Genomic DNA, 12,395 nt, shown 5'->3' with positions numbered 1-12,395 from the left:
TTACCTGAAAGATGAAAAAAGGCCTATTACCAGGAAACATCCCTCACTCATCAGACATTTCCAGCTCTTTTGAACCCTTCTGGTGCTCTCTGCTCAGCTCAGGAAGTTTCCCAAACAATTTCTACAACTCATTTGCCTAGATATATATATACTGCAGAACAGAACCAAGTCTAAAGGATTTTTCTGTGCTGAACAAATTGATGACATCAGTCCTCTCTTCTTCCTTCCTTACTCAACATCTTCTCTTTCTATATATATACACAGCTTTGTCCATTCCTCTGCAGCATTTCAGCTTCAGTGGATGAAACCAATGGAGCTTAAGCTAAGCAGAGCTCCACTTGAGCATACCTCCAAAGCTAAGAGCAGCACAGCTGCCTCACCAATATGGCATCACACGCAGTGACTTCAGGTTAGATGTCAGGAAAAATTTCTTCTCTGAAAGAGTGATTGGGTGCTGGCACAGGCTGCCACAGAGGTGGTGGGGGTGTTAAAGAACTGTGGTAATGTGGCACTGAGGGACGTGGTCAGTGGGTATGGTGGGGATGTGCTGATGGTTGGACTGGATAATCTTAGTGGTCTTTTCCAACCTTAATGATTCTATGATTCTGTGACTTCTAGACCCCTTACCTGAGTTGGAATCTAATTGATCAGAGCTGCCTGGTGAGGAGTTTTTGTAGCCCAGCCCTTAGTAGTACGTCTATGTCTATAGCTTTGACCTTCCTTCTGGCCTTAATTATTTTTTATCTCTTTGCACTAAGTATCTCTTAGGTGAGAGTGTGCTAGTTTTGCTAATCACCTGCTTTTGAATGAATGTCTTTTTTCAGAATAGTGCATTTCTGTATTTTGAAGTGGAAGTAGACTGAGCTGCAAGGAAAGGAAGGAGTGGCAGTAAAACAAACATCTCAAGAATCAGGAACTGCAAACTGTTCTTTCCCTCAGAAGCATTGCAATAGCAGTTAAATTCCATTACTTCCAATCCGCCAGCTGTGAGAGGATTCTAACAGGTGAATAAAATAAAAAGAGAGAAACGAGATGAAGCTCTGTAGGAAAAGCACAAAGCCATTACAGAGATGATATCAGGATGAAAAAAAATACCCCAAATCTCTCAGCAAGTGACAGCTGTGCTTTAATGGACACTCTTAAAATGATATTTATATGCAAACTGCCTACAGAAAGTAAAAAAAGGATGCTTGTATCCTATAAATGTTGAAGGATTTTATCACAGGCTTGAAAGATATTGATGAAATGGGTGAGATACTACAACATCTGTAACTGTCCCCATTAAACCATGGCCCTGGGCCCAGTTCTGCTTCCAGTGATGCACTGCAAGCAGTGCAACTGCTGTTTTTTCTCCCCTTGTCTCCTCTGCTGAACCAATTGCCATGGCACACAGCGCGGCTTTGTCTGCCGCACTGAAGGTATTGTGAATGCCTGGTGCACTGCTGAGGCTTGGAATGAGTTCAGAGTGCACACAGTGCTGGGTCACCACTACAGACTGCACTTCCACGAGCCCATGGATCCAGTAAGTGAGCCAACTTTTTCCATAGGACCTCTGATGGCAACTTCATAGAATCATCATAGAATCATTAGAGTTGGAAGGGGCCATCAATGGCCATCTGGTCCAACTCTCTTGCAGTGAACAGGGACACCTACAGCTGAATCAGGCTGCTCAGAGCCTGACCTTGGTGTCTCACTCCAGCTCACAGTAGCTGGAGCTCAGGAGCATTTGCTAAAAAATTAGATGAGAGAGGGTCATATCTGAATTCTCAGCTACACAGGAATCAGAGACATCCAGATATTGCTATGCAGATACACTTCAAAAATTCCTCTCGACTTTGCATAGCTCTCTGGAGGTCCTGCAGAAAGCAGAATGCAACTCCATTCTTTAGATGCTGACCATTTAGAGCTCAGACCATCTTGTTCTGATGGGCCAGAGCACCTCGCCTGACACCCTGGAGGAGGGCAGCCAGCCTGCTGCTCATTGGTGCTGAGCCACCAAGCTCTGTGCTGTCCTGTTATTATCAGGCTACTTTTGTTGTCATGCACAAAAGCTATGTGTGTTTGTTTTCAAATAGCTAACACATAGCTGACAACATAGTGACTGTATGCATGGAAATGCATGCATGCTATCACTATTATACATAAATGTGTTTACATGTCTATGCACACCTCTGCACCACCAAAGCAATGCACGCATGCTAAACAAGCAAATCAGGTCACTAATTTTTGTTTTACAAAATGTCCATGTTTCGGGATCAGTGGCTTCAGGGCCATGTGCACAAATACCTGTGGGATTTGTTCCTTCCTACATCCATCTCAGGAGGCACCGCTTGGGTTGTGCAAGCAGCACAGTGCCTCAGCATCTCCGCTTTAGTCACGCTCAGAGCTCAGTGACAAAAGCTATAGCCTCCCTCCAATATTAAATATAACTCCGCTTAAACGTGCAAAAGCAGTGTCAATTTCTTTAGCAAGAGCTGAAGTGGAGCTCCAGTTTTTCTTTCAGAAAATTGCCCAAAAGGTTGCCGAGCTTCTGTTGTTTCAGCATTTAGAAACACTGTCGCTGTATCCTCGCTCTTGTCACTCCGGATCCAGGAGGTCTTTGCGGTTTCTGCCCGGTCCCACCCGCAGCGGAGGGGCAGCTGCATCCCGAACGGGATGTTCAGTCAGGGATGGTTCTGGTCCTATCAAAGGGTTAAAAAATAAAAGAAAATAAAGGTATTTTAAATAAAAGTCACTGCACTATGTTTGAAACACGGGTGTTATACCAGCTCACGGCGAGTCCAATCGCACCGTGTCTGCTTCTTTCCTGCTGGCTGCGTCGAGCCCTACGGAGACAAACGATGCATCCCACGGAAGAGCGGCGACGAGGACACTCGGGAGTCCTTTACCGGCTTCTTTCCCTGTGCCAAACCTCAGACGCCCGGAGAAACCCGCCCTGCCTCGCTCTCCACGGCCCCTTCCAGTCCCACCGTCCCCGGGACCGGGACACGTTTCCCCGTTCCCTTCGGTGGAACCGCGTACAGCGAAGCAACAACTGCACGGACGACCCGTACACGATTTAGCGTTCGCTTTGCTGCTCCATTCTCCGCCGGACCGGACGGGGCGTCCCCGGCGCCGAGCATGCTCAGAGGGCGGCGGGGGCCGGCACGGGGAGCGAGGAGCGAGGTGAGACAAGGGAGGAGAGAGGAGCGGGGACGGGGGAGCTCCGTCGAGCGCGGGGCGGGCGGAGCCGGCGTCGAAGCGGCCACGTCGAGCAGCGCCGAGTGGAACAGAGCTGAGCGGAGCGGCCGGGCAGGGGCGCGCCGAGCGGTGAGCGCGGGCAGGGGGCTGCGGACCGCCGGGGCGGGGGGCAGCGAGCAGGGGTGGCGGCGGGGCGGGGGGGCAGCGGCCCCATGGGGCCGGGCGGCGGGGCGGCGCTGGCTGCTCGGCGCTCCCCGGCCGCCGCCGCCGCCGCCGGTAGCCGCAAGCCATGCTGCGGGGCGGCCGCAGCCCTCTGCCGCCCCCGGCGGGAACCCCCGGCGGGGCGAGGGGACAGGCAGGAGCCCCCGGAGCTGCGCAGGTGGCGGCGGGCAGCCTGCTCGCCTTGCTCATCCTCTGGACGCTCTTTGGGAATGTGCTGGTGTGCGCGGCCATCGTCCGCTACCGGCACCTGCGGAGCAAGGTCACCAACATCTTCATCGTGTCGCTGGCCGTCTCCGACCTGCTGGTGGCTCTGCTGGTCATGCCCTGGAAGGCAGTGGCTGAGGTGGCCGGCTACTGGCCCTTTGGGGCTTTCTGCAACGTCTGGGTGGCCTTCGATATCATGTGCTCCACGGCCTCCATCCTTAACCTGTGCGTGATTAGCGTGGACAGGTACTGGGCTATTTCCAGCCCTTTCCGGTACGAGAGGAAGATGACCCAGCGGCTGGCCCTAGTGATGATCGGAGTGGCCTGGGCACTGTCTGTGCTTATCTCCTTCATCCCAGTCCAGCTCAATTGGCACAGAGGTGGGGATGCTGCCACTGCTGCTGCCACTGGGTACATTGAGGATAGGTTCGGTACTGGCTTGGAGGCAGCGGGTGCTTTCACCACCTGGGCAGAGGACATGAGCACCACATGGGTGGCACTGGCAGCAATGACGCCCTCCGACGGCACCTATGGGAGCAACAACACTATCCCTGGGTCATCGGAGAGCTGCGACTCCAGCCTCAACAGGACTTATGCTATTTCCTCCTCCCTGATCAGTTTTTACATCCCAGTGGCTATCATGATTGTCACCTACACGCGGATCTACCGCATTGCCCAGGTGCAGATCCGTCGCATCTCCTCACTGGAGCGGGCAGCTGAGCACGCGCAGAGCTGCCGTAGCAACCACGTTGACTGCCATCATCACACCACCCTTAAGTCCTCCATCAGGAAAGAAACCAAAGTGCTGAAGACTCTCTCCATCATCATGGGCGTCTTTGTCTGCTGCTGGCTGCCCTTCTTCATTCTGAACTGCATGGTGCCCTTCTGTGAGAGCCCACCCAGCGACCCCCGAGCTGGGCTCCCCTGCGTCAGCGAGACCACCTTCAACATCTTCGTCTGGTTTGGATGGGCCAACTCCTCCCTCAACCCCATCATCTATGCCTTCAATGCTGACTTCAGGAAGGTCTTCTCCAGCCTCCTGGGATGTGGCCAGTTTTGCTCAAGCACTCCAGTGGAGACCGTTAATATAAGCAATGAGCTCATCTCGTACAACCAGGACACCCTTTTCCATAAGGAGATAGTGACTGCGTATGTGAACATGATCCCAAATGTGGTTGATTGTGAGGAAAACCGGGAGGACCCTTTTGATAGGATGTCCCAGATCTCCCCCGACCCCGAGGTTGCCACTGACTCTGTCTGTGAGCTGGATTGCGAGGGGGAGATCTCACTAGGCAAAATCACACCTTTCACTCCAAATGGTTTACATTAAACTGCATCCTCTCCTGGTCCCTTCTGCTTAGATTATACACCAAAATATTAACACTAAATGGAAAAATCTGCTTGATTTATGCTGTGGTTTGATCAGTCACTTCATGCTAACTTCACTTCTCTGTATAGCGCTTTGCAGGATGTTGTTACACTGTCTCTGATGGGACAAACTGACTGCAGCCATGGGGAGGTCTCATGGTACAAGTACAGTCAGTCCAGTTGTAGATGGACGTTGCATTGTCAGTGCTGAGTGTTGCTACTTTTGCGAACAGGGACTGATGTTGAGGCTGGTATAGACATCCAATAGCTTAACTTCTGGACTGCTCATTTGTTCAGGTCTTATGTTTCAGTTCTCTTTTTGTTTGTTTATTGTTTTTCTTTTAAGATAGAAATAGCAAGGTGATGATTTGGTTGATTATTTAAATGTGTGTTTCTGCCAGAACAGTTTATGTGAAAGCCATGTTCTCCAGGCAGAGTTGTTGCCTGTGGTATCCTTGCCATGTTCCCAGATGAATAAATAAATGTTACATTGATCAAGGGGTTATTATCTTTCATTTATCACTCTGAAAGATTTACAACCAGTGTTCAAACTGTAACATTCTTATTTGAATGGTTACATGACTAACTGCTAAACCCTGTTACTGTAAAAGCAAAACGGTCTGTGCAAAAATACAATTTTTGAATGAAAGGAAGGATCATACGCACCGTTGACTTAAAGGAGCTTTTTTATATGGCTCTGCTTACAGCCAGTTAGGTGCTTTTTTTTTTTTTTCTTTCCAGTTTAACTGATGATGTCCCTATCAGTGATTTCCTTTCTGCAGCTAAGAATATCAAGCACGCACACTTACAAGCTGTTAAGCCCTTCCACTTAATTCTATATTTGAAATTGCCTTTATAGATACCATTAATGAGAAGAATTTGGTAATGGAATTAGCAGCTGGATGTGTCTAAAAACATTAATTATGCTTGAAAATGATGTTAGTAATTAGCAGCTCCCAGTGTAGACGTAGTACATTGGAGAACTCAATGAAACTAAGAGAAGAAAACATTTTTTTAGTGATTTACTTTGTCGCTGGAAGTTAATTATGTTTTTCAAATGTGTGAAATGTCCTTGTAATACTTTGACTCTACAAAATGTTTTAGAACAGTCTAAACAAATTGTAAAAGAGTATTTTAAACTTGGTATCTGTTGAAAAATTTGCATCAGATGGAATGGACTACTTAGAAATGTTTGCACGCTTTTGGCTCAGAAGTCAGAAGCAATGCTATTTACAAGACAAATGATCAAAGGTAGTAAAAGCAAGTTATTCGTGCATAAGATTTGAATTAATTAGGAATCTCCATGCCATGAGCTGTACAGATGTACACTGAGCAGTTTGTGCTGGTTCAGTAGCGCTCTCTATAGGGTCTATCCTGACTCCACTCCGCCCCAGCCCACCTAATTGGGAGGTGAAGGTCCCTGTGCTATGAATGGAGGAATAGTAGGATTTACACCAGTCAGCATGCTTCAGGAGAAGAAGTGTAAGTAGCATTTGTGAATGTTATGCACTTAGGATTGAGCCTCTTCGGAAGCTAAGCCTCTAATAATGAGCAATAAGGGGTTGCCTTATCTCTGCTTGGGATATCTGATGGAAGAAGTCTCTGAGGCATCTAACTGAAGTGCCTTTGTGGTTGCATCTGCTATTTCAGTGTAATATCCCCTCACAGCTGTCCTCAAAAAAGGGTGCTATGCTTGTGGCTTAGGAGTTCTCAAAGAACAGAAATCCTATGCCCATAGCCAGGCTCAGCCTGCTAATGGCTCGAGAACTGGGGTGAATAGGTTGTCATTTCTCTGATAATACAATCATGTACTGCCAGGAGTTAACTGCAGTTCTGGCCTTTCTGGTTGGGTAGTACTTGCCTGGAGTAAAAACTATTTCCCCAAGTGAAAATGAAGGTGAGAAATTCTGCATTTTGCTCCTGTTCATTGCAGAAGAGTTGGACTAGATGACCTTAGGGGGTCCCTTACAACTCAAATGATTCTATGATCCTATGATTTTCTAGTTACTGCTCAAGTTTTGAGGCCAGTACTGCGTATTAAACTTTCTGGGTCCATGTAAAAAGTCTGTAAGCAGTGCAAGAGATGTGTGCATTTGTTGTTGGTTCCAGCTCCCAGGGCAACGTCTGTATTTTACCCAATTTTTAATCAGAAACAGCCCAAGGAAATGGGGAAGGAAAGAGACCTTCCAGAGAACCTGTGTGCCAGCAGGGTGTGGCTGGTGAAGATGACATGTCCATCAGTGAGTGCATAAGATAACAGCTCTTCATGGTATAACAGAAACATTGCATTTTATCTTGACTCAGGTCTGAAGGAAGGTAATTTTTGCCTGCCATCAGACTTGGGAGCACAATTAGGACAGTGCAGAAAATCGCTCACATTGCCAGTTTTTATTACTAACTTGTAGTTTGAAACTGGTAAATGATTTCTGATGGCTGCTGTATGAGGTGATCTCTCTCCTTGGAGTAGGTGCGTATCCCTGACTTCATCCCTGAGAACCCAGAAGCATCATAAAGGGAACATTTCTGCTTCAAAAGGCAGTGAGGAGATACCCCTTTTCTTTATTCTTTTTTTACCCTTTTTTTGCTAGAAGCACAGATTGACCTTGAGGATCTGAAGGAAAGCCTTTTTCTTGACTTTGGCTTGTAACAGGGACAATTTCATGCTTCTTAATGTGTGTTAATTTCTTATCTCTGACAAAGCTAGAGATAAGATTTTTAAATATGTTTCTTGCCTTGAAAAGGGCAGACCATTCTGATGTGATCATCCCCCAAAATTATTTTTTTAAACTGATTTCTTTCAGATGAAATGGCTGCTCTACTTTTTTAATTATTTCCTTCTTAAGATCTAATGCATTTGCCTGTCAAGTGAGCAGAGTTCATTGGAACCACAAGTAGGTGTTTATAACAATTATAGCCTTATGGTGTCACTCTGGAACTCACTTCTTTGAATGGTTTTGTACCTCCCATCGGCATCTTTTTTTCTATGCTTCTGTCATGCATTTTTCTCCATAGTTAAGCATGACCACTTACTGCTGGCTCAGTTTTCGGGGATTTTTCTTTTTTGTCCTTTGCACTTTAGTAGTTTGAATACACAGTGCAGTCTGGCTTTGAGTCATCATTACTTAATCTGGTCCTGAATGATGGCTAACCTTTAGGATCCATGATTATTTGCTGTTTCTACTTTGTGTTATTGCTTATAGATCATAGGTTGCAATACTCGTTAAATTACCCCTGAGGCAGTCAGGTCTTCAGATATGACATATTCTGTTAGTCCTGGAAAACCCCATACCAAAGGGAGGTCAGTGTATCAGTAGTCTTCATGTTTTTTGCTTAAGTTAATAGCAGAGGAGTTCTTCTCAATGAAAAACAATGAAACAAACAAACAAAAAATCCCAGCCCAATAATATATGAAGCTATTTTAGTTCGTTTTTAGGAAGCTGGTACATGAAAGACATGGAAGTAACAGGGTTTTATCTGAAATGCTGCAGACATCATAAAGATTCTCTTATTATTCAGACCTCTGTAAAGCTTTTAATAGCATAGGTTTTTACAGTTGGGGCAGTTTTGTGCTTTGTAGTTTGTTTGTTTGTTCCGCGAGCAAAAGAAATATGGATGACTTTCTCAGAGGTGAACACAAACAAAACACTTTTCAAAAGAAGAAGAAAATACTCCTTTTTTTTTTTTCTTTTTTTTTTTTTTTTTTTTTTTTTTATGTTTAGTACTTTATCCCTCTGTTTTCGTTGTGCCAGCCAAGTGCAATGTTTCTGCAGGGAGAAGAACTCCTGCGTTTTTGTAACCCATAACAAAAAAACCTCTTCAAAATTAAGAGGGTTTCTGGTAGAAATAAAACTAAGCCCAATCTTACATCATTCAGAAGTCAATTGTATCAACCCAGCATTCAAGAGGCTGATAAGGCTGTATTCAGACCGTGCATCAAACTGCAGGTATGAGAGGTCATATGTCCTTCAGCTGTCTGTGTGTGCCAAAATTGCCACTCTTGACCAGGAGGGCATTTGAGGCCCTGTCACACAGTACCCACTGTTTACACCTGTGATGGGGGTAATAATAGTGCAGAGATTTTTCTTTCCTCTGAGGCCATCTTTGCAACTGTTTAATTAGATGCATCAGATCTTTAGAATGATTCAGTGCCTATTTAAATTAGCCTAAAACCTCAGTGATGGATGTGGGCTTGGGTCACAGACCAATGAAATTATTTGTCTTGGCTTCTTCTGAATATTACTACTGGTATTCTCTGCTTGTGGATGATGGCATGTTAAAGCTGGCATGCTGAACAAAGTATTATTTTATGCCAGGCTATATGGAAATAATTATTGTATTCATATTTTTTTATTTGTTTTCAAACAAAGAAGACTTTTCAAGCTTTCCAGGAGCTGCACAAAGTCCACACAGGGCATCTCCTCTTTGATCAGCAATGATTGGATCCTTTTTTGGTATACTAGAAACCATATAGTGCATAAAGCTTTTTTTTGGACAGGTTCATGCCTCAGAGTCATGCACGATGAGCTGATGTTTTTAAAGATGAAGATATACTTTTGGTCTAAAAGCACTGACATGCACAAAAATACTTATAAATGAAGACCATTTCCAACATTAATGGGGCACCAAAGATTTGCCTCTTCCTTCATCCTTTTTTTTTTTTTTTTTTTTTTTTTTTTTTTTTTTAATTATTATAATTTTAGCAGTGAAAAGATTGCAGTGAAAAATAATGGGATTAGGGGAGTAAAGACTGAAATACAAATAATAATATCATTTGAAGCAGGTGATGGATTGCTCATTTCGGGAAGTCTGCCAGCCCTACCAGGATAGTTTAGTTTAATAGAAAATTGAGAAGATTATTTTATCTTGTTATATGTCTAAATCCATTCTCAGCTGCAACTGGAGATAATGTTCTTTATGATATATTGTAGAAAGATGGCTGTTAAAGGAGGACAGATATTTTTATTAACTTAATCATTTGTATCATAGTCATAATGTCATATTTGTAAAGTTAGCAATATGCAATGCAGCAATCAGAAAAAAAAACAAAAACACAACATAAATAAAAATTTCCAATCCATGAAAAGTATATCTTCCTATGATTTATACCCCACCTCTAACAACAGTAATTTGTATCTTATATTGCACTCTCATTACTACCAGAATAGGCTGGAATGCTCTGCATACGCTGCTTGCAATCTGCTGATACACGAGATAGATCTGAAAAATAAGGAAATGGACAGCAATTTAATCACTTTGCATGACAGCAAGCCAGTGTATACCGTGTATACCTGTGATGGCACCGCTGTGAGCTATTCCATGTGTCACACCAGTCTCCAACTGCAAATGCAGACTGAATAAAGAACTGGTTAGATTGTTGCAGCCATTGAGACACTGGGGGCAACATCTCACGTGCAGGTGGAGGCTGGTGGAGAGTGGTATCTTCCAGGCGTTTGTCTTGAGACTGGAGCTCACCAACATCTTTATCAATGATGTCGATAGTGGGATCAAGTGCACCCTCATCAAGTTTGCTGGTGACACCAAACTGAGCAGTACAGTTCATACAACAGACAGAAGGGATGCCATCCCTTCTTGAAAGCTTGAAAAGTGAGCACATGAAATGAGACCAAGAGCAAGGTGCTGTACTTAGCTCAGGGCGATCCCAGATGTGTGTACAATTCTCAGGATCTGTGAATTTTTGACATGTGCTCGGATTATTGTCTACCACAGAAAAAAAGACAAATAAGATTTCTCTTATTCAAAGCAACACTCTAAAATAAGGGGTTGCAAATGGTATGGCTTAGACATGCTTGGAGAATGTCCACTAAACTGAGACCTTCATCAAGAGGAGTGGCCTATGAGGTTTAGCAGCTGCCAGGCTATTGATTCATCTGACATAGGTACAATAATTGCTTGGGTTTAGATATCTGAACTACACAGAAGACCCAGTTTAGAGGTCTCATACTGAGCAGATGGAATCCTAAATTCATACAGTTTTCCACGAATGCACTGCAAAACAAAACCTAGTTTTGGCCAAGGTGATCAACAACCACAGTCAAAATGTGGTTGCTCCCACAGACATCAGAGAAGTCTTGTCTGCAGTCCACCTGCTACACTTTCGAAATGTCTCATGAGTAAAATATTAACAAGGAAGTTGAGAGTGCCCTCTTTTAACTTTTGACCCCATTTTTCCAGTTGGAAAGGTTTTTAGTAAAATTAAAAATCTATATTTTCAGCCTTTGGCCTTGACCTTTTGCTTTCTCTGTTAACTTCATATAATTAGTCTCCTTCAGTAAACAGAAGCTGTTGGCATGGTTTGCTGCTTGAGTACCTTAACATCACCAAATCTGGAACAACCTCAAGCTGTACTTAAATTACATTATGTCTCCAGCCCAAAGGAATTCTTTAAGATCTTTTTTTTTCCTTTTTTCCTTTTTTTTTTTTTTTTTTCCCCCAAGCAACATTATTTCCTTCCACAAGATTATTCACCAGGAACATAGGTTAGAGGACAAGCATAAATAGACTTTTAAAAAAGCTTGTAGAGATTTTGCTTGATTATGGAAAGTGAGAATGGATTGGTATTAGGAGTAAACCAGGCAAGATCAATTTGCACCCATGGACTGCATGTGACACAGCACAGCCCACAGTGCAGCCGCCCCGTGCCATCTGCCCTGGCAGAGTTTTAATTAAAAAATAAAATAAAATTAAAATAAGCTTTGCTATTTATGCACATTAATGATAATATATATTTAATGAGGGCTGCTCTGGAAGTAATGCCTCATATTTTATGATCCTGGCCCATGACATCAGAGGTGAATGTTTGTGGTATGGCAGTAAAGGCTGAACCTTCCCACCAATATTCCATTACATGTTGTTGCCATGAGACAGATGGCAGCAGAGGGGCAGTCTGACAAAATGGTGTCTGACATGGAAATGCATATGAAGCAAAGGTATGGCACTGAATTTTTCCATATAGAAAAAATGGCACTCATTGACATTCACTGATACTTGCTGAATGTTTATGGAGATCAAGGAGTGGATGTGAGCAGTGAGGTGGTGGGTGATGCATTTCCAGTGGTGACAAAGGGTCACCTCTGCTGGTGCAGGTTGTTACAAACATGGCATGCATGCTCTTGTTCATGACCAGTGAAAATGCTTTGCTAATGGTGATGACCGTGATTTGTAGCTGAGACCTTGCACTATCAAACAGTGTTATTGTGCTCTTTGTATCTGTTGTGGTTTCTATGGAAATAAGTGAGAGGCTTTAATTTTGGAATGACAAATGTGTATGTGGCCCTAGACAATTTCTTTTCACTCAGCGCAGCTCAGGCAAGACAAAAGGTTGGACACTCATGGCAGAAACAGTGTTTTTTCTACAAGAAGTTCAATTTGGTTTTTAATAGAAATAAAGGCAGAATGTTTTT

The 12,395-nt window shown here is 44.1% G+C and overlaps 1 protein-coding gene across 1 annotated transcript; it reads left to right on the top strand.

Moving 5' to 3' along the window:
• The first annotated feature begins 3,469 nt into the window (after nucleotides 1–3,469).
• Nucleotides 3,470–5,472, top strand: DRD5 (dopamine receptor D5). Its single transcript, XM_042871540.1, has one exon. It carries the CDS (start codon nucleotides 3,470–3,472, stop codon nucleotides 4,934–4,936), a length of 1,467 nt encoding a protein of 488 aa, XP_042727474.1. The 3' UTR covers nucleotides 4,937–5,472.
• Nucleotides 5,473–12,395: the final 6,923 nt, after the last annotated feature.

This window comes from Lagopus leucura, unplaced genomic scaffold (assembly GCF_019238085.1).
Source record: "Lagopus leucura isolate 7727_CA_CO unplaced genomic scaffold, USGS_WTPT01 Super-Scaffold_100004, whole genome shotgun sequence".
Classification (NCBI taxonomy): domain Eukaryota; kingdom Metazoa; phylum Chordata; class Aves; order Galliformes; family Phasianidae; genus Lagopus; species Lagopus leucura.
The sequence above is the reverse complement of the archived record's forward strand: the minus strand, read 5'-3'. Positions and strand labels throughout refer to the sequence as shown.